General features: G+C 44.4%; 1 protein-coding gene across 1 annotated transcript in view; it reads left to right on the top strand.

Moving 5' to 3' along the window:
- Window positions 1-27,885, top strand: part of GSDME (gasdermin E) — a 67,074-nt gene that overhangs the window by 27,523 nt on the left and 11,666 nt on the right. The window contains exons 4-8 of the mRNA XM_030308109.1: window positions 12,589-12,760; window positions 14,387-14,507; window positions 19,390-19,551; window positions 21,851-21,978; window positions 23,719-23,914. Coding sequence (XP_030163969.1) covers window positions 12,589-12,760; window positions 14,387-14,507; window positions 19,390-19,551; window positions 21,851-21,978; window positions 23,719-23,914 — 779 coding nt within the window. The remainder of the gene's footprint in view (window positions 1-12,588; window positions 12,761-14,386; window positions 14,508-19,389; window positions 19,552-21,850; window positions 21,979-23,718; window positions 23,915-27,885) is intronic.

Raw genomic sequence — 27,885 nt, 5'->3', positions numbered from 1 at the left:
CCCCAAATGGCCGCATTGTAGACCACAAGGTCCAGAGGCAGAAAAGCAGTCTCTTTCTTGTACTTCTTTTTAAGAGGGAGGAAAAGGCCTTGTGGGATCCCCCAGCAGGTTTTCCTCAGGTCTCAATGCCCAGAATTGCTACATTGGCCCATCCTACCCGACTCCCTGCTAAGAACAATGGGGTTACCAGGATTGGCCGAGAGACTCCTCTGTGGGGCTGCGCCTGCCCATTCCTTCCACTAGCACCAGGCTTTCAAGGCTGAACAGACTTGGGGTGAGCAGCTGGTGGTGAACCATTCTCGGGGGCCAGAGTGCCCAGTGCGGCACCTGGAGGGGCAGCACAGACACAGGTGAGGTGCCACTTTCTGCCCTTTTCCTCCAGGAGCGCACAGACTTGAAAGGGAGAGACGGGTTACCCTGGAGGGCTAAATGGGCAGATGGAAACAGCACTGGCTCCTGCGTTTCAGGATTCTAGGGGAGGTTTACCGCAATTCACCTCACGTCACATCTCAGGGGGCGTGGGGGTGTCTGGCTGCGTCTGTATACTGGAGGACACTGGTTGTCCACAGAGAAGCCAGATGTGCTTGGTGAGGTGTCAGAAGAACAAAACTAAGCTTCCAAGCACAGTGCATGGACCTCGTCTGAGCAGCCTTTGTAGTTTTCCACCAAGTCCTGTCTGTAACCCCGTACCTCTTTCACTGCGGCCGCAGCCAATGAATCAAAACTTTTTGAAAGAAAATACCTAAACTGCTAATGCTTTAATCATCAGCATACATCTGTGTTTCTGTGCTTTAGTAATTCTCACTTCATACTCTCCCAATAGTAGGCCAGCCACCATCTTCTGGCTTTTTTCAATGTCCCAATCTCTGTTCCCGGGGAGAGGTTGAAAAGCAGCTCGGGCCGTGTTTCTCCAGAGCGCTTGTGCACCCTCTGCCTCTCACTGTCAGTTTTCAGAGCAGTGTAGCAGAAAGAGCACTGGTCTGGGAGTCTGCAGCTGTGTGTCCTTTTGATGGAGTCCCAATAGTTTATTTTTGCTTTTATTTCCCTTGCCTCAGGAGACATATTTAGAAGAATGTTGCTATGACTGAGGTCAAAGTCCTCACTGCCTGTGTTCTCTTCTAGCATTTTTATGGTGTCAGGTTTCACATTTAGTTCTTTCATCTACTTTGAATTTATTTTTGTGTACGGTGTAACAAAGTGGTCCAGTTTCAGTCTCTTGCATGTGGCTGTCCAGTTTTCCTAGAATCATCTGTTGAAGAGACTGTCCTTTTTGCATTGGATATTTTCCCCTGCTTCATCAATGATTAATTGACCATATAATTGTGGGTTTATTACTGGGTTTTCCTTTAAAAATTTTTTTTAATGTTTGTTTATTTTTGAGAGAGACAGAGAGAGATACAGAGTGCAAGTGGGGGAGGGGCAGAGAGAGAGAGGGAGACACAGAATCTGAAGCAGGCTCCAGGCTTTGAGCTGTCAGCACAGAGCCCGATGTGAGGCTCAAACCCACAAACCTTGAGATCATGACCTGAGCTGAAGTCAGATGCTTAATAGACTGAGACACCCAGGCACCCCTCTGCATTTTCTATTCCATTCCACTGATCTATGCATCTGTTTCTATGCCAGCACCATACTGTTTTGATGATTACAGCTTTGTAATATAACTCGAAGTCTGTATTGTGATGCCTCCGGCTTTGCTTTTGTTTTTCAAGATTGCTTTATCTATTTGGGGTCTTTTGTGGTTCCATATAAATTTTAGGATTTTTTGGTAATTGTGCTCTTGCAATAGAATTAAAATTTATATATATAAAAAAGAGGCCACGTGTCCTGGTTTTGTCCATGTTGCTAATGTGCCACGTGATTCAGGTGAGTCTGTAACCTCTGAGGGGTGACATGTTTCCATCTCAGGCCCATGCAGACACTGCCGATCAATCATGGCTTTCTTCTTCTCTCTGCCACGGGCCTACACTCGGTCTCAGAATCCTTTTCTCTACAGGTAAGCTGTGATTGCTGATGGGGGCCATCTCAGAGGATACTTGAGATACAACTGGTTTTCCGTCCCAGAACTAGTAATCCCTGGGGCCCTTAAAGTTTTATAATTTCTCTGTAGCATACTGGATAAAAGCTGATGTTTCCTACCCTGTCATGCTCTACCTACTTTTTGGAGAGCCTTATGAAAATGCCATTGGAACCCCTATTCCTATAGGACCTGTTATTATCAATGGCTATTACAGAGGGGGGATTGTGCCAGGAGTGACTGCTTTGGTCTTGTTCAGTGAGAAATCACCAGCATCTAGCCCAGTGCCTGGAACATAAGAGGATTCAGCTATTTGTGGGATTGAATGAATGAGTATGGGGGTGGTGGTCTGTGTGAGAAAGTATGCCTTTCTCTCGTCTCTGTAAGAGGGATCCTGGGGACTGGATTTATGCTTTGGAAAAGAAAGCTGCTTCCTTCCTTCTTACAGATATTATTAGAATTGTAAAAGTCTCTGGATTTCTTCTCTGTGAATTTGCATTTTGGCTTTCAAAGCCTTAGAAGTAGAATTCAAAGTAAAGCTTCAGCCTAGGAGATGAAGCAGCTTTATTGGGGCTGGGCCTGGGAATTTTTAGGCGCTTTAGGAGAGGAGCCTCTTTTCCCGCTGGCTGCCCTGGTCCCCAGCAGCAGCCCCAGCTCCGAGTTTCACTTCCCTGCCGGCATCCCTGCCTGCTACTTCTTAGAGGCTCCTGCCTGGTCTTGTCTCTCAGTCAGCTCCCATTCTGTATCTGTGTAGCTATTTCTTAATTGCTTTGAGGGTCCACCTCCTGACTGAGGGCTCACCGCATGAAGCACCCTGAAAATTGTCTGCATGTGTTTGACTCTCCTGGGAAGGGTTCTTGATTAGGCTTTCCTGCCAACAGTGGAAGAAAAGAAACATTTGCAGACGGGTGCAGTGTGGTCACTGTATGTAAGCCCTCATTAAATATAAGCTTCATAGCCAGTTCTCATTTTACAGATGTGCAAACTGAGGCTCAGAGGAGGTAATAACCCAGTGAATAGGAGATAAAGCTAGAAACCATCTCCAGAAGGAGTACAGGTGTCTGTGTTGACACAGAGTGGCCTGCTACACAGAAGTAGGATGATCCTTCAGGAGAATCGGTGCAGGGAGGGTCCAGCAAGTACACTGAGTGAGGAAAAGGCACTCTTCTCCCCATTTAGTGTTACTTCCCTTCACTTGCCTCTGGATGTGTTTCTTTGGGTCTAACCCTTGGAAGAGTGATTATATGGTATCTCCATCTCTATAGCCTTCTGTTCTTGCTTTCATATTGTCCCCCAGGAAGAAAAAGGAACCTTGGGCTGTCCTTAAAAGTATGTGTGAAGAGGACAGAGAACATCTGGCTGTTCATTTTCTTACAGGAGAGCTTTTGTCTCCTTCCTCCTATCTATGGACATTGATCTCTGGCCGGACTGGGGAAGAGAAAGTTTTTTTTTTTTTAATTTCTTTATTGAGGTATAATTGACACATCATATTACATTAGTTTCAACTCTATAATGTAATGATTCAATATTTGTATACATTGCTAAATGATCACTATAATAAGTCTAGTTAACAGCTGTCACCGTATGTAATTACAAATATTTTTTTTCTTGTGGTGAGAACTTTGAAGATGGGCTCTTCTAGCAACTTTCATATATGCAATATAGTGATCCCCCTTACCTGTGGGCAGTATGTTCCAAGACCCCAGTGGATGCCTGAAACTGTGGATAGTACCTAACTCTGTGTATAATACATTTTTTCCTATGTATATGTACCTATGATAGAGTTTAATTTATCCCTTAAATGCTTAATTTATAAAGAATAATAAAATAGAACAATGTTCTGTAATAAAAGTTATGTGAATGTGGTCTCTTTCTCTCTTTCAAAATATCATATCTTATGTACTGTACTCACCCTTATGATGATGATGATAATGATGTGAGATGGTAAAATGCCTGTGTGATGAGATGAGGTGAGGTAAGGTGTACGATGTAGGTACTGTGATGTAGCCTTAGGCTACTCTTGACCTTCTGATGATTCATCAAAAGGAGGATCATCTTCTTTCAGATGATGGCTGACCACGGGTTGTTGAGACTACACATAAGGGGGGGCCTACTGTACAGTGTTACTAACTATAGTCCCTATGCTGTACATTACATCCTCATGACTTATTTATAACCGGAAATATATAACTTTTGCCCCCCTTCACCCATTTTATCCACCCCCAACCTCCCACCTCTGGCAACCACCAATCTGTTCTCTGTACCTATGAGTTCTTGTTTTTGTTTATTTTTCTGTATTCCATAGATCATACTGTATTTATCTTTCTAAATCTGGCTTATTTCACTTAGCACAGTGTCCTCAAGGTCCATCCATGCTGTCCCAAATGGCAAGATTTCATTAGTTTTTATGGCTGCATAAAATTCCATTGTATGTATGTACCACATTTTCTTCATTTGTTCATTAAAGGGCACTTAGGTTATTTCCACATCTTGGCTGTTGTAAATAATGCTGCATTGAATGTGGGAGTGTATATACCTTTTCAATCCAGTGTTTTGTGTCCTTTAGGTACTCAGAAGTGGAATTGCTGGATCATATGGTAGTTTTATTTTAAATTTTTGAGAACTCTGCATGTGGTTTTCACAGTGGCTGCACCAATTTACATTCCTACCAACAGTACATGAGGATTCTCTTTTCTCCACATCCTTGGCAACACTTGTTATTTCTTGTCTTTTTGAAAGCAGCCATTCTCAGGTGATATCTCATTTTTTTTTAAGTTTATTTATTTATTTTGAGAGAGAGTGTGCGTGCATGTGCATGTAGGAGGGGAGAGGTAGAATCCCAGAGCCCACATGGGACTCAATCCTGACATAGGGCTCAATACCTTGAACCGTGAGATCATAATCTGAGCTGAAATTAAGAGTCAGATGCTTAATTGACTGAGCCATCCAGGCGCCCCTCACTGTGGTTTTGATTTGCATTTCTCTGACGATGAGTGATGTTGGCCATTCTTATATCTTTTTGGGAAAAATGTCTATTCAGATCTTCTGCCCATTTTTTAAATTGGATTTTTTTTAAACTATTGAGTTGTATGAATTCTTTATGTATTTTGGCTGATAACCCCTTATCAAATATATGATTTGCAAATATTATTTCTCTTTCAGTAGGTTGCCTTTTCATTTTGGTGATGGTTTCTTTTGCTGTGCAGAAGTGAAAACTAAAGTTTGATGGAGTCCCACTTATTTTTACTTTTGTTGTTTTTGCTTTTATTTTTGCTTTTGATGTCAGATTAAAAAAATCATCAGCAAGCTCAATGTCAAGGAACTTACTACTTACATTTTCTTCTAAGAGTTTTATGGTTTTAGGTGTAATATTCAAGTCTTTAATTCACTTTGAGTTAATTTCTGTGTATGGTGTAAGATAGTGGTCCAGTTTCATTCTTTTGCATGTGACTGTCTAGTTTTTTCTCCACACCATTTATTGACTGTCCTTCCCCATTGCATATTCTTGGCTCCTTTGTGATAAACTAATTGACCATATGTGCATGGGTTTATTTCTGGGCTCATTATTCTGTTCCATTGATCTGTGTCTGTTCTTATGTGAGTACCATACTGTTTTGATTCCATTGCTTTGTAATATGGCTTGAAATAAGAGATTATGATGTCTCCAGCTTTGTTCTTTCTCAAGTTTGCTTTGGCTATTTGGGGTCTTTTGTGGTTCCATGCAAATTTTAGAATTGTTTGTTCTATTTCTGTGAAAAATGCCATTGGTATTTTGATTGAGATTGTGTCAAATCTGTAGATTGCTTTGGGTAGTATCTTAACAATGTTAACATTAATTCTTCTAATGAGCACAAACTATCTTTCCATTTATTTGTATCTTCAATTTCTTTGATCAGTGTCCTATAGTTTTCAGTGCACAAGTCTTTCACTTCCTTGGTTAAATTTACTCCTAGGTATTTTATTCTTTATGATGTAAGTGTAAATGGTATTGTCTTCTTAATTTCTCTTTTGATTATTTGTTACTAGTGTAAAGAAATGCAACAGATTTCTGTATACTGCTTTTATGTCCTGCAACTTTATTGAATTTGTGTATTCTAATGGTTTTTTGGTGGAGAGTTTAGGGTTTTCTGTATGTAATATCATGTCATATGCAAATAGTCACAGTTTTTCTTTTCTTATTTGGATGTGTTTTGATTCCTTTTCTTGCTGAATCGCTTTGGCTAGGACTTCCAATACTATGTTGAATAAAAGTGGTGAGAGTGGGCATCCTTGTCTTGTTCTTGATCTTAGAGGAAAGCCTTTCATATTTTCACTGTTGAGTTTGAGGTTAGCTGTGGGCTAGTCCTATACGGCCTTTATTATGTTGAGGTATGTTCCTTCTATACCTACTTTGCTTTGTCAAGAGTTTTTGTCATAAATAGATGTTGAATTTTCTTTTTCCGCATCTATTGAGATGGTCATATGATTTTTATCTTCATTTTGGTGTATCACATTGATTTGCAGATGTTGAACCAGCCTTGAATCCCTGGAGTAAATGGCATTTTGTCATGTCGTATTATCCGTTTAATACATTGTTGCATGGGCGCCCAGTGGCTTAGTCGGTTAAGTGTCCCACTTTGGCTTAGGCCATGACCTTGCAGTTTGTGAGTTCGAGCCCAGTGTCAGGCTCTGTGCTGACAGCTCAGAGCCTGGAGCCTGTTTCAGATTCCGTCTCCCTCTCTCTCTGCCTCTTCCTCATTCACCCTCTGTCTCTCTCTCTCTCAAAAATAAATAAACATTAAAAAAATGAAAAAGGAGTGCCTGGGTGGCTCAGTTGAGTGTCTGACTTTGGCTCAAGTCATGATACCATGGTTTGTGAGTTTGAGCCCCGGGGCATCAGGTTCTGTGCTGACAGCTCAGAGCTTGGAGCCTGCTTCAGATTCTGTCTCTCCCTCTCTCTCTGCCCCTCTCTCACTCAAAAATGAATAAATGTTAAAAAAATACATTGTTGAATTTGGCTTGCTAATATTTTATGAGGGTTTTGTGTCTGTGTTCATCAGGGATATTTGTCTTAGCTCTCTTGTGGCCTCCTTCTGGTTTTTGTATCAGGGTAATGCTGGCCTCATAAAAGGAGTTTGGAAGCATCCCCTCCTTTTTTATTTTTTGGAAGGATTTAAAAAAAATTTTTTTAATGTTTATTTTTGAGAGAGAGAGAGAGAGAGAGAGAGAGAGTGCGAGCAGGGGCAGTGCAGAGAGAGAGAGGGAGACACAGAATCTGAAGAGGCTCCAGGCCCTGAGCTGTCAGCACAGAGCCTGAAGTGGGGCTTGAACTCACGGACCGCAAGATCATGACCTGAGCTGAAGTTGGAGGCTCAGCTGACTAAGCCACCCAGGCGCCCCGGAAGGATTTTTGAGAAGGATTAACTAATTATTTTTTGAACATTTGGTGGAGTTCATCACTGAAGCTGTTTTTTCCTGGGCTTTTGTTTTTTGGGAGGTTTTTGATCACTGATTCAATCTCCTTACTAGTAATAGATGTGATCAGATTTTCTATTTCTTCATGATTCCAGTCCTGCTGGAGAGAGATTTATTCCAACCATGCATTTTAGAATTTATGTGATAAATTATTCATCTATCCATCACCTGGTGGGTAGGATAGGCATGGAGGTAGGGGTAGGGTACTCTGGTTGGGTAGGTACAGAGGGTACTCTGTCCTCCAGGAGCTTACAGTTTGTCCAGAGGTCTTTTTTTTTTTTTTAATTTTTTTTTCAACGTTTTTTATTTATTTTTGGGACAGAGAGAGACAGAGCATGAACGGGGGAGGGGCAGAGAGAGAGGGAGACACAGAATCGGAAACAGGCTCCAGGCTCCGAGCCATCAACCCAGAGCCTGACGTGGGGCTTGAACTCACGGACCGCGAGGTCGTGACCTGGCTGAAGTCGGATGCTTAACCGACTGCGCCACCCAGGCGCCCCCAGAGGTCTTTTTTAATAAGAAACATTTTTTGAATAATTGGTGTATTCATGTGGTTTAAATGTTACAAATCAAAAGAGAAAAGGGAAGGAGTGTCCTCCCGATCTTCCAGCCATCTAGTTCCCCACTCAAGTGGTAATTACTGTGAATACTATCTTCTTTTTCTGAAGACATTCTGTCCATGTTATTCAGTGGCTCTTAATGGGGCTCGGGGGAGGTGGAGCTAATTTAGACAACCTGGGGAAGGTTTTCTAAGGGCATGTTGCTGCAGCCATCAGGCGATGGGGTCAGGGAGGGTCAGGGAGAATGAGCAGGCAGAGATATTCTGAAAAAGATTCCTGGAGGACTTGGGTATAAACCCCCTTCTAGCCCTACCTGTGGGTCTAGCTACACAGGCAAGATCTTTACATGTGGAAGTGGACATACTAATACAAGAGTTTGCTAGAGAGGAAGGTCGCATTCTGGTACAGCCAGAGGGTGCCCTCGCCCAGAGGGGCAAGAAAGCAGCGGTGAGTCTGCTGTGGCTGGGGGGTTGGGAGGCTTTGTGAAAAGTTACCATCTACAACCTTTCTGGACCTCCATGTTCCTCATTTATGAAACGCTAATCTAGGGTTTTAAACTTTCTTTCCCCTTGAATCTGTGTAGTGGTCTGGAGGAACCCATAAACATCTTTAAATGTGTACATGAAACATGGAGGGTTTTAATGTAAATGGATTACACTGAAACCTGATGGTTTCCCCACTTGGTGGGCCCAGGGTATCCCTGTTGCACAGGGATCTATGCTCTGGGGAGGCCATGGCCATGTTCTGGCCCCCAGGAGCTGCTCTGCATCCTCAGCTGCTTGCTGCCTGCTGGTGGTAACTAGGAAAGGAGATGGGGAAAATTCCCTCTGAGCTGGCTTTGCAAAGAGTCCAGTGAGGAATCCATTTCCCCCTGATAATCAGCTTCCCCTCTGTCTACACCAGGTCTTCTGTCCTCACTGAAGATGAGTAGGTCTGTGTGGTGTTGGGTTTCCAAAAGGTGGCAGCACTGTTCTGGGAAACAATCCCCAGATGGGTGGGGAGGGCCTGCCCTCGCAGCCCTGCCTGTGTAGCTCAGTGGAGTATTTGTGAGTCAGCCTGCGTGGGTCTTGTCCATAGTACTAACCTCCCCACTCAGCTGAGTCTCTCAGCTTTCGAGATGGACCCTGGCCAAACCCTGGCTTCTGTTCTTAGCTTGTGGTGGGGTCAGCCCGCAGGGGCCACTCTGAGGGCCACTAAGCCTCACAGGTGCGTGGCTGGATGGGCACACGTCCAAGGACTGGACCACCATCAGATGCAAAAGAAAGTTACGGTCCTGCAATGGACTTTGCTCCCTTTTGCTTCTGGTGTTTGGTGTGGGAGTTCTGGAGGGAGGTAGGCATTTTAAGCAATGCAGTCTTGGGCAGTTTAGGCTGATTTTTTTCTCTCCAAATAATTTAACATTGCCTAAGACAGCATCAAGCATTTGGTGGATCTGTTTAAGGCATGTGGTAGTGCAGTGATTTCTGGTGTGCCAGAGTCCCTTCAGACTCTGGGTGGCCTTCCATTGTCCCTCTGCTGTGAGTTCTGGGGTTTGGAAGCTGGAAGTTGCTGCTTCTGATGTGTGTGTTCACATGGGCTTGGTTCAGTACCTGAACTGTAATTGAAGCAGCTGATTTTCAAGAATCTGCTAGAAGATGAAATTGTCTATACAGTCAGAGTAGAGCATCAGAAGGGCCTGGTTCAAACGTATGTTCTGACTGGTGGATACACTGGTTATCCTCTTCCAAGTCTGTGCCTCTAGAACCTGAACACAATCTTGGGAGGATTTACCTCTACATATCATTCTTTAAACTACACTGCTAACCCTCCATTTCCTCCATCTTCTATGTGTTCTTTCACACAGAGATGCATATATATATATATATATATATATATATATATACATACACACATTTGAATGTTCATTAAGGCAAAGAGACAGAGAAGCAAAAAAAAAAAAAACCCACAAGTTTTATTCATCCATTTATTCCAAAATTATATATGATTCCCTGCTATGTACTAGGCATTGTCCTGATAGTAATTGGAGGGCACAGTCCCTACTTGCATGGAGTTTAGGGGGAGGAGGCAGATAATGTACAAATGAACAAATGTGCTAGAAAAGTATTAAGTCTAAATATGCTCTCCAGATAAGTGGTCTCAGGATGTGACAGTGTGACAGAGTTGTTACCATGAACAGGGTGATCAGGAAATGCCTGCCACTCCTGAGGAGGTGACTAGCATCAGCAAGATGTAGGAATTGGGACATGGCATTAAGGCGGTGGGGCAGGCACTCACCTGTTGTGTTTAAGGCATGGAGAGAAAGCTGGAAGGTGGGATTGGCCATGGGCAGGGGCCGGATCACAGGATGTGATGTAGTCACTGAAGGTTTCTAAGCAAGTGAGTGAGAAAGTGCCTCCAACCCAATTAAATGACTCATATTCCCTTCAAGTGCACACATTGGGGTTTATTTTGGGCACCTCAGTAGAAGAACACCAGAAGGTAGTGGGAGCCAGCTGGAGTTCGTGTGGCATTTAACTCTGTGTTCACTGCATGTCCTCTCCTCTAGACCCCACACTAGCCCCCTCGAGTAGAGCACTGTTCCCATCCATCTGTATAAGAAAAGCAAGGTGCGAAGGTAGAGTAATTAGCCAGCTGGAGGGGCAGAGCTTGAATTTGAACCCCACGGGCTGGGCTCCAAGCCCCTGTTTCCTTGGCCTTCCTGGAATGGACCCCTGGGCAGCTTTTTGTAGTTGTTGTCAATTTTTTTTATTAATTAAAAAAAACACCATGATTTATTTATTTATTAATTCTGCACCCAGCATAGGGCTCCAAGTCATGACCCCAAGGTCAAGAGTCACACACTCCTCCTACTGAGCCAGCCAGGCCCCATATTACTTACTTAATATGTGTGAAATGTTGTTATAATTTGCATTTCTTTGACACTACTGAGATTGAGCACCTTTTCATGTATCTTTACTTTTTTTGTTACAAAATATATATAACCTAAATTCTATCATTTTAACCATTTAAAAATGTTTATTTTTGAGAGAGAGAGGGAGAGAGAAGGCACGTACGTGCATGCACAAGCAGGGGAGGGGCAGAGAGAGGGAGAGAGCGAGAATCCCAAGCAGGCTCTGCACTCAGTGCGGAGCCTGATGCGGGCCTTGAACTCAGGAACCGTGAGATCACGACCTGGGCTGAAATCAAGCGTCGGACACTTAACTGACTGAACCACCGAGGTGCCCCTATCGTTCGAACCATTTTTAAGTGTACAGTTCAGTGGCATTTCTAGAACTTTTTGTCACTTTCAAATAGAAACTGTGTAGCCATCAAGCAAGAACTCCTCATTCTCCTTCCTCCCAGCCCCTGGTAACCTTGAATCTACTTTCTACCATGATGAATTTGGCTAGTCTAGGTATTTCATATAGGTAGACTCATCCGATATTTGTCCTTTTTTGTCTGGCATATTAGACTTAGCATACCATCTGCAGGGTTGGTTCATGAGACGGCATGCATCAGAACATTATTCCTTTTCGTGGTTGAATAGTGTCCCATTGTGTGTACATACCACATTTTGTCTGTCTATCCGATGATGGAGTTTCTACCCGGGACAGCTTTTCACATGGAGACAGGACCTTACCAACTACTCACTCCCGTTCTGAGGATATTTTCTGAACCCTGGAGAATCTGTGTTTGCCCCACGTCAGGGTGACCCTTACCTGTGTGTGGTTAGAGGTGCTGCTGAAGTTTTTAAAGGTAACTAACCTTGAATTATTTAAAAAGCTCAAGATGAACACTGTAACTGTTGCTGTGTCAATATGGACTCTCCTTAGGTTCTTTCCTGTCCACCTCATAGATGCATCGCGTCAGAGGAGAACTCTGCAGGGGTTATTTCATTGTTTACTTCTAAGCCTGAAATCTGTCTCCTGTACATGGAAAATTTAGCTTGTCCTAGAAATTCTCCAGAGTAGCCACATAGGAGCCCCAAGTCTGTGCTGGGGGGCCCTGAGCAGGCCATGTCTACCTGACTTCAGTTTCCTCATCTGTAAAATGGCATGAAACTCCTCCTAAGAGATTCTGTGTCCTTCCCAGACAGGTTAAGAAGCTCCTTTTTATTTCAAATCCAGTTTCTTCCTTGCTGTGGGAAGCCTGACCCTCTCTCCTCTCGAAGGAGCTGGTCAGCATTCCCCCCATAATCCCACATTTCCTGTGACGGCTGCGGGCCCTCAGCCATTGATGAAATGGTGAAACCGACTTTCCAGGGTGGAAAACTGGTGGATTTCAGCCCCTGCACTAGTTGGGTTTCTTTTCTTCGTCCTTGACAACCAGTGATGCTGTTCGGTAGGGAGCCCCCTGCCCGCCCGGGCAGCCTTTCTCTGGATGCCTGGAAGCTCCTGGGTGGCCTTGGGAAGTTTGAGTTGAGTCTTTCTGGATGAACTGCCCCCTCTCTCGTGGCCAGGAAAGAAGCAATGCTGGTTGTTACCTGCGTACTCTTGAGCCGCCGGCTGTGTGAGAGAAGATCCATTTGCTGCATCGATCTCCCGAGGCAGGAGGCCACTCACGGCCAGTTTCCCTTTTCAGAGCAATAAATCTGGGAAATCCTGTGCTGCAGCAGGTGCTGGAGAGGAAGAATGAAGTCCTGTGCGTCCTGACACAGAAGATAGTGACCACGCAGCAGTGTGTGATCTGGGAGCACGTTCAGGTGGAGGAGCAGTGCGGCGGCGTGGTGGGGATCCAAACAAAGGTGGTGCAGGTGCGTGGCTGCCCCGGGGTGGAGGCACCCGGGCTGGAGGTCTTGGTCATCGCGGCCTGGGTCAGGGGCCTCTTGGGGTTGTGTCTTTGTTTGTCAGGCCTCTTCTGTAGTGAGCTAATAGAAACCCAACTCAAATTGGCTTAAACAAGAAATAATGTATTGGCTCATGTAACTGAAACATGCAGGGAAATCTGAGTTCAGTTGCTGCTAGAAGGGAAACTGGGCAGACGGTGTATGCTGCCTCCCCTGGGGTAGAGTCCCTGTCAGGTAGGTGCTCTCCTTGTGGTGTGGTGGCTCCGTGCTGCCACTCCAGGGGAGTGTGCTTCAGGGCCGGCTCTCACCATCATCACTTGTACCCATTTCTGAAGCAGACCCAAGGCCAGGGCAACACAACCCTCGGAATGGTCAGGTGCCTTCCCCAAAAGAAAATGGGTCAAAGGAGCACTGGTCAGGCCAATGCACAGATAGCTACCAGAGCCTCTCGGAGCCAGAGGTCTCAAAATGACCACTTTGGGATCGCTTGCCTCAAATTCTTTGTGGACTGAGCTAGGGAAGGTAAAGAGCAGTACATGTGTCTATACACAGAAAAACAGATGCTTCTGGATTAAAATAGAAGCAGTCTTATTACCAGGCTGATCCCTGAGCCAGTACTAGACTTCTGTGGAACAGGAAGCTATCAACCCCAAACTGTTTCTTCCACAGTCTACCATGGTGTCTGATGACCTATTCTCAGAGATTGGTTTCTTGGAGTGACTTGACTTTTTCCAGAGGACCTGGGAAAGTTGTATTTGGAAGGAGGTGGAGACAGAGGTTGGGTCTGGAGGTGGACTCTCCTTGGGGCAGGAAGGCTGGATAGCAGCGATGAAGGAGGGGCCTGACGGGAGGCGGCTTTGGCCAGCCCTGCCAGTGTTTCTGCCTGTGGTGACCCCACTACAGGCCTGGCGCCTGCCTGGAAATCAGGAAGCTGGCTGTCCTCCCACCAACTGGGATCAAGCTGCTAAAAGGGGTCTCTGATCTCCAGTGTTGAGGCAATGATCTCCCCAGGCTGTCCTGGGAAGGGGTCATATTTGTAACAGTGTTGGAAGGACAGAGCTCTGCTGCCTGACCACTTGGTGTCTCCTGGAAATCCTCCTCTCATGCCTCCAGCACCTCCCCTGGGCTTATTTAACAGCCAGTGTGCCAGCCACAGGGGTCTGGAATGATGCCCCTGGGGAGGTCCTTGCTCTTAGCTAGTTCTCCCAGTCAGGCACTGACATTGTTTGGGATTGTCATCATTGTCCGGGCTGTCACAGTGGTTACCATAATCCTCCGTGAGGGAAATGACAAGTTACCTTGCTCATTTATCTGCTTTATTCAGTACTGTTGACCTAGTCTCATTATCCCCCACACTCTGGAATCTCATTCCACAGAAGTTTGGCCATTTACTTCCCAATATGTGTATCACATCATGAGGCCCACAAGGATCACATCCTTACATCTGCTGATTGGCTCCTATTTTCCACTTGGTTCCTTGGGCATTTGCTCAATGTTTTTGTGTGCAAGGCCCAAGGCTGGCCACAGTGGGGAGGCAGAGAGAAGCCTGGGGAAGTCTGAGCTCATGGGGGCAGCCTGTGCTCTCACTCACAGGTGTCAGCGAAGGAGGATGGGAGTGTCATCAAGGACACCAACGTGGTGCTGGAGATCCCGGCTCCCACCACCATAGCCTACAGCGTCATCGAGTTGTACGTGAAACTGGATGGCCAGTTTGGTGAGTGCCGCCTCCTGCCCTGGGTGTTAGGGGAAAGAGATGGGAAGTGTGGGGATGACAAGTGTGGATGAACTTTCACCAGCACAGCACAGGGTCTATGCTGTGGGCATGCCATCAAACAGACTGTGGATTGGCCCTGGTGCCATGGTGTCCGTGAGGTAGGTTGTGGATGTCGCTGAGCATTAACTCTCCATCTCTGGAATGGGAAAGGCATTCCCTCACCGAGCTGTGGTCAGGATTACATGCAATGAGGCCTGTGAAGTGCCTGGCACAGTGGTTGTTTATTAACAGCCTCAGCTGTTAATAATACTATCAGCATCCCACCTTCCTTCCCCCAACATGAAGCCAAAAATGCTCCACTTGACCTTGCTCTGTTGCTCACCAGTGTGTTCAAAGCTGGGAGATCCTGGTCATTGCATCATTTGAAGAAAACAAGGGCTTTAGCATAGCTCATGTTTGCCGATCTTAGTTGCTCACGGCTCCTTCCTCCTGCTCTTCCTGAGAAGAGGTTGTGTCGAACCTAAGAAAACTGACCACTTCTTAGGGACATGAATGAATAAATGTAACATAATAATTGACTTTTTAAGGTATGGTAATGGTATAGTTATGTTTATAAAAAAAAAGAGTCTTCTGTTAGAGATTATACTGAAGTCTTCACAGATGAAATGGTAACATGTCTGTGGATTGCTTCAAAAATAGTCCAGATGGAATGTAAAGGGTGTATGCGTGGGGTCGGAAGAGGTAAAGAACAATTGTTGAAGCTGGTCAGTGGGTATGAGGAGGTTCGTTGTACTACTCTATTCTTGCGCCATTTCACGTTTTCCATAATGAAAAGTTTTAAAAGGTGTTCCTTGATACACCATGCACATATCTCTTGGTGTCCCCTGTTCTTCTCCTGTGTGTTCTCTGAAGTGGCAGGTTAGGGAAGAGGAAGTTGTCCAGGAGGCAGCTTTTTGTGTGCACTTGGCCCACACGAGTTAACTATGGCATTGAGCTACAAGTACAGGCACTTAGAACACTGATGGTCCTTACCTGACAGTCACAAGCTCCTGGGCATGTGAGGAGCCAAAGAAGAGATGCGTGAGGCCCGGAATGCAATGGTGGAGCCTCCGCTTTCTTTTCACACATGGAGCAGCCTGCATTTCAGGGAGGTGACACAGAGTGAGGGTTTCAGGTTTTTAGACATCGTTCTGCAGAGGCTCCTTAGGAATGCATGAACTATCAGAAATACCAAGAATTGTGACCTACAGGCTTCAGGCCATGGTTCCAAATTTGTGTCCTTGTTTGGCATTTTTATGATTTTATTCTGTCTCGTTGGAAGTCTTCTACTTGAACAAGATTGTCGCTCCTGTTTTTGTTATCAGCATGTTACCACATGCATTTACGTGACTCCAGCCCAAGATGTTTAGGCCCGGTTATCCTGTCCAGATGGGTTGGTAGTCGAGGGGTCACATTTATTAGCCTTTGGAAAACTTGGCCTGCACCCGAGGATGCCCGTGAGTGCTCTGAGGACCTTTGGTGGCTGAGACCAGGCTGGGGCTACCACTCAAGGCTGTGGGGCCTGTGAGGATCCCCTTCCTGTTTCTCTGAGGAGGTGGCAGTGCCCTGCCACTTGCAGCTCTGGTGGGGCACCTGCAGAGGGCCTCTCTTTCTCAGACAGGATTGGAAAGACACAGCCTTGTCTGGCTGGCTCTCCTGTTTACATTTCAATTTCCAGCCTTTTATCTTGGCTGGCTTCTGCTGTCTTTGAAAATATGCTCCTCTTTGTGCTGTTGAGAAGAGGTCCCCAGGGGGGATCATGGAGGTTCTTTTGGCTCACTTCCCACACCCTGGCCTAGGAAGCCCCGCTCCATTGCCCTTTCCCAACGCCGAATCTGTGCCTGTGCAGCCTGGTGGCCAGGCCGACTTTCTGTGCGACTCATAGCCTGATTTTTAAGCCAGTTTTGCTCCCCCCTGCCTTTTCCCCCATCTGTGTTCCACAGAATATTCTGATCTGGCTTCACAAACATAGATTTGCAGGGGCCAGAAGGGCCCTTAAGAGGCTGCCTGATGTCTCCTCCCCACCTTCTGAGAGGGAATACATTGGACAAGGATCCTGTTTGTCCTCTGAAACTTTATGTGGAGGCCGACTCCTCTGAGTCCCTTGTGGGGGGCACCATGTGGCCTGTCGTAGCCAAGAGATTCTCTCATCCATGACCCCTTCCTTCACCAATAGCTTTCCTCTTATAGCCAATCATAGATGTCGTTTTATGGTTTTGAACTTTAGCCTTGTACTTCGTACAATTAGGCATTATACCAGTGTCCTTTCAGTGCATACTTCTGATTGGATGCCCTGTGGACATGAACCTGTGCCCCTGACTCAGCCTCGGTCAGCGCACTTGTCTGCAGGTCTACTGGCCCCAATAGCATTTCCCCACCAAGTCCTGCCACACACTCTTAATTGGCTTCCCCGCTTCTGTGAATCTTTCCCCATCTGTTCCATCCTAGCAGTATAACTAATATGATTCTTTAAAAATAAAAATGTGGTCATTTCACACACCTGCGTAAACACCCTTCAAGGGCTCCCTTTGTCCCAAAACAAAGTCTGCATTTCAGGTGTGTTGTGGTCCAGCCCCAACAGGTGTCTAGCCTTCCTTCTAATCTCCAGATGCTGCTGATGTAGCCATCTGGCCAGAGTTAACCCACTGTCTAGGAACACTCGTCTGGCCCTTATTCCAGAGCCCCATGACTGCCTGTGTGCTCTCTGCCCTCTTTGTCCAGCTAATTCTTACCAAAACTTTAGGAGGCTCCTTAGACACTGCTTCATCCAAGAAACTTTTTCTGGTTCTCTCTCTGCTCTTGCCATTTTGGCTTCAGGGACCTGTGCACCTCTTCCAGTACCCCTATGCTATGTCTGTTCCCACTCATAACATACTTACTGTTGAGGCCTGGACTATAGTCCTTTTGTGTCACTGGCTCTTGGCACAGTGACCAACACAGAAAACAATGAAAGAATTGGCAGTGTCTCCAGGGTTCTGTGCATGTGTATAGGCAAGAGTGGTGCTGATGCCATAGACTCCTAAATTACCAGCTGGGGGGCCTGCCTGGCTCTTGGCAGGATTTGAGCCTATGTTAATTGTCATGGTGGCTGTCTTGGGGGAGCAAGGTTAACACCTGAAGCCTGGTTCACATTCATCTGCCTCAGTGCCTGGTGCCAAGGGCACAATGAGTCAGGGGTGCCCCAGATGCCCACTGAGTGTGGGTTGGATGAGTGCATAAATGAAGGATTGTTTCATTTGTCTTTAGATAGCCATTTGATTTTTGTCATTAGTACCCACAAGCAAGTAAAAATATGTGCTAATCCTCATGCCATCCACATTTTAATTCTGTAGCCTGTGCTTAAGTACACAAATGATTTAATAGAAGCATAAGGGGCACCTGGGTGCCTCAGTCAGTTAAGCGTCCGACATTGGCTCGGGTCATGATCTCACGGCTTGTGGGTTCCAGCCCCATGTCAGGCGTCTGTGCTAACAGCTCAGAGCCTGGAACCTGCTTCGGATTCTCTCTCTCTCTCTCTCTCTCTCTCTCTCTCTCTGCCCCTCTCCCACTCACACTCTCTCTCTCAAAAATAAACATTAAAAAAAATTTAAATAGAAAGATAAAAAGAGCCCTAATTCATGAGTGCACTTGCTATTTTTGCTTATTAAGGACATAATAACTGTCACATAACTGTTACCTTAGGTTCTTAAATATGGACATATTTAAGGAAATATTTTATTATTTAAAAAAACTTTTTATTATGGAAAATTTATACATGTTCAAAAGTAGAGATAATACTATGAACTCCCATGTACCAGCTTTCATAACTGGGTTGATTTGTGTTTCATCTACAACTTGACCACCTCCCTCCATCCCATTCAATAATTTCGAAACAAATCCTAGGCATTGTATTGCTCTATAAATACTTCAGTATATCTGAAGATGATACTTTTTTTTTTTTTAAAGACAAGTTTTGCCTTTATATAGATTCATGGAGACTGTATTTATTTGAGTCTGGTCTTTTCACTTAATATGTTTGTAAGATTCACTTATACAATTGCAGAAATCAGAAATTCACTTTTAATTGTTGAGTATTATTTTATTTATTAATGAATAAAAGACAAGACTTGAAAACTACAACCACATACCACTCGTATACTTATATTGTCAATAATACTTTAATATCATCAGTTCAATCAAATCAAATTTATTAATCAAATTCAAATTTTTTGTTTCAAACATGGGAAGATGTTTATGATTTGGCTTTATTAAAAAGAAAACCACTAGGGACACCTAGGTGGCTCAGTCGGTTTTGTGTCTGACTTGGGCTCAGGTCATGATCTTGCGGTCCGTGAGTTCAAGCCCTGCATCAGGCGCTGTGCTGACAGCTTGGAAACTGGAGCCTGCTTCGGATTCTGTGTCTCCATCTCTCTCTGCCCCTTCCCTGCTCATACTCTCTCTCTCTCAAGAATAAACATTAAAAAAATTAAAAAAAAAAAAAAAGAAAACCACTGGCCCCAACTGCTGTCATTTTAAAATGTACTCATTTGAATTTTTGCTATTTAACAGTTTGTTCAAGTCAGGCTAAGGAAATACTTCTGATGTTGGAAAGATTGCCTCCCACCCGTTCAGAGAGGACACACTGGAGAGCTTTATGTTGAGAACAACCATTTTCCTGTATTTCTAGGAAGTGGCTGACTTTTCATCAAACAGTGTAATGTGTAGGAAGTGGGCTTATGGGATCAGAGAGTGGATGTGTTCCCCTTCACCCCCCACTTCCCTATTAGGTAATCCTGGGTTTGAGATGTGCCAACAAGTCTCAGCTGACCCTATGCCTGGCTTGTCCTTTTCTCCCACATTACAGAATTCTGCCTCCTACAAGGGAAGCATGGTGGCTTTGAGATTCACAGAAGTGACTATGTCTTCCTGGACCTTCCGTCCTTTGAAGAGTTTCCATTTTGGGAAATGCCAGATTCTGGACCAGGACCATCTGCCCTGGATTGGCCGCTGAATGTTTTAAAACAAGGTATTGTCAGCAGGGTGGGGTGTGGTAATCTGATTGCTACTTTAGTACGATACTTCATGAGGTGAGGTGGTCTTCAGGAGCGGTGACTCCTCAGCGACTTAATGGAGAACATTTGAGAACAGAGGGAACAATGCTTCCAAGTCAGACCTAGTCCACTCAGCAGGATGCACCTCTGTGGAATCTTAGGGAACCTCAGGTCTTGGGTGCCATGTTTTGAGGAAAGGGTGGAAGACTAAGGAGTGAAAGAGTCTGGGGTTTGGCATTTTCTTTCATTTTATCCATAGAAGACTCGCAGACTATTAAAAGTAGCTAGTTAGCAAAGAGCCATATCCCAAATTTTGCATCTGTTTCATTACATTCCAGCCTTCACTGCCAGCACAGGCAAGGCTTTCGTCAGCATTGCAAAATGCTCTCTTGGGGGCTCTTTATCCACGTGGCTTGAAGCCCTGCATCCGGTGAGGAGGAGGGGAGTACCTGTGACTTGCCTGCAGCAATTCCTTTTATTCTTCATAGGATTTTGTGTTTTAAAAAGTTGGCTTTTCTTGTGATGGTGTGGACGGGTGGGGGGTGGGGGCGGGGAGGAGTGCAGTATGTAGCCAAAGAGGAAATGGACAAGGAAAAGGGGAAACAAATAACTGGGTAAGAACTTGGTAAAAAGAGCTAGAAACAGCTCAGAATGATCTGGAGAATGGCCAGGAGGATAAGAAGAGACTGTCATCTATGGGGCTTCAGAGGGTCCCAAACTAGAAGATACTTCTTTCTGTAGCAAAAGCATCAGGGTTGGAAGAAATGGCAGGGAAGGATAGGGCTCTTCCATCCTGCAGGGCTGCAGGCCCCTCCTCTGCCTCCTTGAGACTGACAGTTGGGTCTGACTTCCAGCTGCCATTTAAGCATGGTCGTAGGTTAGGACACAACAGAGCGGCCCTGCAGCCGTGTCCTGTGCTCCAGGGAAGGGACAAGAGTTCATGGACTGCAGCTTATCATTTCCTTTCCTACCAGTCCACCCTGTCAGTTGGCCATTCAAATCAGCCTGATGTGGAGTAGGGTGGGGGCCAGCCTGGCCTTTATGCCCTTGGACTTTACACTAACCAGGAGAGCTCTTCTCTCCAGGATGGCATGGCAAAGACCTAGCTGTATTTATAGAGAAGTTTTTGAATGGGTCAGTGACTGATGTGACCTGTTCCTCTCCATGGGGCTCTCTGACCATTGTGTATTGGAATTTGCCATCAGCAGAGGTAGTGCATTATGTATTAGTATGCATTTCTGCATATGAAACGGTTTTGGTTTATCAAATCTTGTTCTTAAATCCTCACTGGGCTTAATTTACTAGAAGTATTCCAGTGTTGTTTAAAAAAATACAGAAAAGATTTTAAGGAGAGAGCCTCAACCATCCTGCAGAAGATGTGCATAACCCAGCTGGTGGGTCTGTGCACCTGCCCATTCTCCAGGATGGGTGAAGAATAATGAATGGGAAAAATGGAATGGCTGGTGTTTGCCATAAAAATAGGGTGCCAGACTCTTTGAAAAGCAAGCATTAAATATTAAAGGATAAAAATATGCATGGTATTAAAAGAAAGGACATGGAAAATAATGGACTTTGGAGTCTGCATGGCTGCAAAGCCCTATAAAAGTATTGAGTGATGGTTAGTAATTCAGCCTTGATAATTGACTTCTGTAGAAATCATGCTAAAGAGGAGTCTAAATAATTGATTAGACTTTTCCAGAAAGTAGACTTAATATTTAGTAAGTCCTCAGAAAAAAGAGTTAAGTCTGAAATGAATCCGGGTGCCCTCTTTCTTTTCTCTTTTTGTCCCCCTTCTTTCTTCTTGCAGTAGTGTGAGTGGTTATTGAAAAACACGCAGGGTGGTATCTAGCTCGATGTCTTTTGCTTCCTAGTTCCATTGTGTGTTACTGCATGTTACTGTGTTACTGCATGTGTCTTTCTTTTTTTTTTTTTTTTTTTTAATTTTTTTTTTTTTAACGTTTATTTATTTTTGGGACAGAGAGAGACAGAGCATGAACGGGGGAGGGGCAGAGAGAGAGGGAGACACAGAATCGGAAACAGGCTCCAGGCTCCGAGCCGTCAGCCCAGAGCCTGACGCGGGGCTCGAACTCCCGGACCGCGAGATCGTGACCTGGCTGAAGTCGGACGCTTAACCGACTGCGCCACCCAGGCGCCCCTCTGCATGTGTCTTTCAAAGAACTGAGGACGATTACTATAAAAAGCAAAGGCTGCTGTCCTTTGTTCTGAGACACGCATGGGAGTCATGATGCTGGGTGTGCTCTGCTGTTTTCACAGGGACTCTGCTCTTGGAGAGGGATTTCCATCTGTTTTTGGAGCTGCCAGAACAGCAACAGACAGCACTTAGTGACATCCTCCAGGCGGTCCTGTTCGATGAAGAATTGCTTGTGGTCCTGGAACAAGTGGTAAGACCACAGACCTCTCAAGGCAGTGCTGCTTCTACCTGGGTTTTCAGGAGATGTGGACAGGCTAGACCTCTTGGGATGAGGCTGTGAGCTGGGATAAAATTGCATTTAAAATTTCCTCACTTCCTTTAAACCTTAAAGCTTCTCTTTTTCTTATTCCCAGATCCTTAGTTATCTAAATGCAGAAAGGTAGCTGATGTCAAGAATCGAAGTGCAGATTGGTTCCCTCGGGCTGTCATAGTAAATTACTACAAACTCTCTTACAGTTCTGGAGGCCCGAAGTCTGAAGCTGAGAAGTCAGCAGGGCCATGCTTCCCCCACAGGCTCTAGGGGAGGATGCTTCCTTGCCTCTTCCAGCTTCTTGTGGCTCCTGATGCTCCTTGGCTTGTGGCCACACTGCTCCAGTCTCTACTCTGTCTTCCTATGCCCCTGTCTTCTGTGTTGATGTCTTCTCCTTTTCTGTCCCTTAAAGGACACTCACCATTGGATGTAGGACCCATTCCAGCCTAGGAGCATCTCATCTTGAGATCCTTATTTTAATTATATCTGCAAAGACTTTAATTCCAAATAAGGTCAAACTCTAAAGTTCCAGGTGAACATATATTTTGGGGGCCTCTATTCAGCCCCACTACAAGGGGGCTGTGTGGCAGAGTCCAATAGGTCAATTTATTCTATTTAGAATAGATTGAAAAGCAGGCCTTTGTATTTTTTTGGTTTGTAGCAGCAGGATTTTCTGGTTGAGTTCCTTAACTATTAGTTGTACAAATGGTAAAGGACACACCACCTGGCAACCTGCCAGACTTTGCACTCTCCTTCCTTAAGGGGGCTAGAGCAGATGATTTATATGATAGGTTTTTCTTTTCTTTTTTCTATTATTCAGAGATTTTGAACTCTGATTTTCTGATTCAATGCTTTTATGATTTCCAGAAGAGCATTCATGTTATTTTCCCCTCTTGAAATTGGACTGTACCAAAAGAGCTTGGCCACCGGTGGGGGACCCTATACTTGTAGAAAGAGTCTAACAGTCCAAGACATCTGGGTGTTCTGGGCGATGTGCAGCTCAGAGGAGGGTGTACGAGCCCCAGGAAGAACACACATGTTTCAAAAAGCCCCTGACTTATACTTCTTAGAATAGCTCCAAGAGGGAAATATCAGACCAGTAGTACATTTGGAAAGAACATCAGGTGTCCTGTCAAGTGCAGGAGAAACAAGCTTCCCAGGTAGTGGGGGCTGGTGGGCTCTTCTACGAATGCACCTGATGTAAAGGTGATGATGGAGGAGAGCTCACTCCTTACTAGCAGGGTCACCCACCTTCCAGCAGGTCCAATGCTCACGAATGGGGCTGCTCTGGGTCTAGCTGGGAATGTGGTTGGGGGCTGCTGTGCCAAGTTTAAAGCTGGATAACATGATGGGATAATGTTTTTATGTTCCCCTCCTTAGTGCTGCATGTAGTCACTTGTTTCTGATCTCTGGCACGACCTGACAGACCCTGCCCTGTCCTGCAAGGTTTTCCTGCATCCATTTTACCCTTGCTGTGAAAGAATAGTACCTGGGCAAGGCTGTTTACTCTTTTTATGAGGAAATCTAACCTGGCGGATTAGTAATTTAAAAACAGAAAGCAATTAGGGTTTTGCTTTACTTGGGAGATGGTGGAAGGGCAAGGGGTTGCGTGTCATGGGGCAGAGCCTCAGCTTGGCCTCTGGCTTTACTACATCCATCTCTTTTCTCTTCCTTATGCAGTGTGAGGACATATTAAGTGGCCTGTCACTCCCAATGGCAATACTGGGGAAGCTGAAGCCCCCACAGCAGCAGGACCTCATGGCTTTCCTGTGTCTGGTGGGGTACAGAATGCAGGGCAAGTGTCCAGGCCCAGAGGATGCAATCAGCAACCAGGAGCTCTTTTCTACAGCCTACTTCTTGGTCAGTGCACTAGCAGGTATGGAAAGAGAGAAAGAAAGTGCTGTTGTGGCTTTGAAATTGCTTTGCTTATTGTTGTGGAAGATGTGGTAAATATGGTTACTTCCCTTTCAGCAGTACAGGGAGGGTAAGTGAAAGGCTGAGGAAACTTATATCATCGCCATGAAAAGTCAAAGACTTGAGTGTGATGCCAGCTTCCTCTACTCTCTCTTTTCTCTTCCAAGGAGGGCTGTCTGCAGGCACATACCCTCAGCGGCACAGGAAGGCATCTCCTCAAACACAGCCTGTGATTCATACTTGAGCCCTGACACTGCTGCATGGAAGTGGCTTCCATCTGCCTACTGCTTTTTCCTCTAGTGTTTTGGTACTTCTGACCCTCATTGCAGACTTATTGGCCACCTTGTGTACATTTGGGCAGGGAGACTGTAGAGAGTATCCCAATGCACTAGGATGCTGGGCCCAGCAGCAACACAGCTTCCACGATGGTCCCGGGATGGCCCTTCTGGAGCACAGTGGTGCAGTGGTTATCTAGCAGTGGACCCTGCCCTGCCACTCCTCTATCACTCCCATCCAGGATTCACCATGCCGGAGGGTCTTGGGTATCAGAAGGTAGTCATCCTATGTAAGGAGGCTGGGCTTCCAGTTCCTTCTTGGAAAGGCAAGACCTGGCACAGCAGCCTAGGATCTCTGTCCCCACAACTTCCCTTCATGATGATATTAGTCGAGGTGTTGACTTCCTGATGCATTCATGGCTGCTCCCCAGCACCACAGACAAACAGAGGCCAAGGACATTATCAGGTTTTAAAAAATTAATCAGACAGGATCCCTCTTGCTAGCTCTACATGCCAACGAATATATGTTACGTATATATGCTATGGATATATGCTGTGTTCTAAGTCATGGATACATGTTTTAACTAGGACAGGACATAAAATAGAGGCCTGTGGAACACTACTAGAGACCCTTCCTCCCTGATGTTAACATCAGTGTACTCGAGTCTTTCGATATAGCCATTCTATTAGGGGCTAATCTATTGGCCAGAGTTTTCCAGTTTGTGAAGGGCCTTTTTTTTTTTTTTCCACATGCCCTATTACTTATTGAAATATTTCTATCAATAGCCTAGTTCAGTGATGTGAAATATGCAGTATGTGGCTGAAATGGTGAATGCATCACAGTCCCCTTCTCCTTGAAACCTGGACAAAGTTTCAAATTCTCTGCAGCCTTGCACATAGGCAGCAACTGGGAGTTGACACATAACCTGAGACTTACTTGCTGTTTCTGACAGCAAGTTGTCAGAACAACTGCTGTCAGTTGTTTTGGATGCTCAACCGACTGAGCCACCCAGATGCCCCTATCAGTTCTAGTTTTTTGATGAGAGTTTTCTGGGTTTTCTATACATAGTATAATGTCATTTGCAAAGAGTGAAAGTTTGACTTCTTCCTCACCAGTTTGAATGCCTTTTTTTATTGTTGTCTGATTGCTGTGGCTAGGGCTTTTAGTACTATTATGTTTAATAAAAGTGGTGAGAGTACACATCCTTATCTTGTTCCTGACCTTAGGGGAAGACTCTCAGTTTGTCCCCATTGAAGATGATGTTAGCTGTGGGTTTTTCATAAATGGCATTTATTATGTTGAGATAAGTTCCCTCTAAACCTACTTTGTTGAGGGTTATTATGATGAATAGATGTTGTACTTTGTCAAATGCTTTTTCAGTGTCTATTGAAGTGATCATTTGGTTCTTAGCTTTTCTCTTATTAAATTTTTTTTTTTTTAATTTTTGAGAAACAGACAGGGAGAGGGGCAGAGAGAGAGGGAGACCCAGAATCTGAAGCAGGCTCCAGGCTCTGAACTGTCCGCATACAGCCCGACACAAAGCTTGAACTCATGAATCATGAGATCATGACCTGAGCTGGTCAGATCCTTAACCAACTTATCCTTTCTCTTATTGGTGTGATGTATCACATTGATTTGTGAATATTGAATCAACCTTGCAGCCCAGGAATAAATTGCATTTGGTCATGGTGAATGATTTTTTAAATGTATTGGGTTTGGGTTTGGTTTGCTAGTATTTTCTTGAGGATTTTAGAATCCATGTTCATCAGAGATAATGGCCTAAAATTCTGTTTTGTTTTGTTTTGTTTTGGTGTTTTCATCTGGTTTTGCTATCAGGATAACACTACTCTCATAGAATGAATTTGGAACTTTTTTCCTTCCTTTTTATCTTTTGGAATAGTTTGAGAAGCATAGTTAACTCTTCTTTAAATGTTTGGTAGAATTTGCCTGTGGAACCATCTGGTCCTGGACTTTGGTTTCTTGGGAGTTGTTTGATTACTGATTCAATTTCTTTGCTGGTAATCTATTCAAAGTTTCTATTTTTTTTTTTCCCCTGTTTTGGTAGGTTATATGTTTCTAGGAATTTATCCATTTCTTCTAGGTTATCCAGTTTTTTGACATATAATTTTTTATACTACTCATATAGTTGTATTTCTGTGGTGTTTGTTATTTTTAATCTTTCATTTGTGACTTTATTTGGGTCCTTTCTCTTTTTTTCTTGATATGTCCAGCTAGAGGTTTATCAATTTTTTTGTCCCCCTCCCCCCCAAAGAACCAGCTCCTGGTTTCATTGATCTTCCATTGTTGTCTTAGTTTCTATATCATTTATTTCTGTTCTAGTCTTTATTATTTCCTTCCCTCTGCTGGTTTTAGGTTTTGTTCTTTTTCTAGCTCCTTTAGGTATAAGATTAGATTGTGTATTTGACATTTTTGCTGTTGGGGCAGGCCTATATTGCTATACACTATCCTCTTATGACTGCTTTTGCTGCATCCCAAAGGTTTTGGACCATCATGTTTTCATTTTCATTTGTTTCCATGTAATTTTTAATTTTGTCTTTAATTTCCTGGTTGACTCATTTATTGTTTAGTAGCATGTTATTTAACCTCCATGTATTTGTGGTGTTTCCAGATTTTTTCTTGTGGTTGACTTCTAGTTTCATAATGTTGTAGTCAGAAAAGCTGCATGGTATGACTGATCTTTTTAAGTTTGTTGAGGCTTGTTTGTGGTCTAATATGCGGTCTGTTCTGCAGAACGTTCCTTGTGCACTTGAAAAGAATGTGTATTATGCTGTTTTAGGAAGGAATGTTCTGAATATAACTGTTAAATCCATCTGGTCCAGTGTGTCACTCAAAGCCATCTTCTTGCTGATTTTCTGTTTAGATAATCTGTCCATTGATGTAAGTGGGGTGTTAAAGTCCCCTCCTCTTACTGTATTATTATAGATTAGTTATTTCCTTTATGTTTGTTATTAACTCCTTTATGTATTTGGGTGCTCCCATGTTGGATGCATAAATATTTCAATTTTTATGTCTTCTTGCTGGATGATGGCCTATTATTATATAGAGTCCTTCTTTGTCTCTTGTTACAGTCTTGTTTTAAAGTCTATTTTGTCCAATATAAGTATTGCTATACCAGCTTTCTTCTGACATCCTTTTGCATGATAAATGTGTCTCTATCCCCTCACTTTCAACCTGAAGGTGTCTTTAGGTCTAAAATAAGTCTTTTGTTGGGGTGCCTGGGTGGCTCAGTCGGTTAAGCATCTGCTGACTTAAGCTCAGGTCAAGATCTCACCATTCCCAAGTTGGAGTCCCACGTCGGGCTGTGTGCTGACAGCTCAGAGCCTAGAGCCTGTGTCAGATTCTGTGTCTCCCTCTCTCTCTGCCCCTCCCCTGCTTCCACTCTGTCTCTCTCTCTCAAAAATAAATACTAAAAAATTTTTTTTTTAAAATAAGTCTCTTGTTGGCAGCATATAGATGGGTCTTATTTTTTAATCTACTCTGTTACTCTCTATCTTTTGATTGAAGCATTTAGTCCATTTATATTCCAAGATATTATTGATATGCATTTGTTGCCATTTTATTATTTGTTTCGTGGTTGTTTCTGAACATTTTCTCTGATCCTTTCTTGCTTTCAGGGTTTACTGGTTTTCTTTAGTG

This window comes from Lynx canadensis, chromosome A2 (genome assembly GCF_007474595.2).
Source record: "Lynx canadensis isolate LIC74 chromosome A2, mLynCan4.pri.v2, whole genome shotgun sequence".
Classification (NCBI taxonomy): domain Eukaryota; kingdom Metazoa; phylum Chordata; class Mammalia; order Carnivora; family Felidae; genus Lynx; species Lynx canadensis.
Note: the sequence above shows the minus strand (reverse complement) of the source record. Positions and strands in the feature narration are given on the sequence as shown.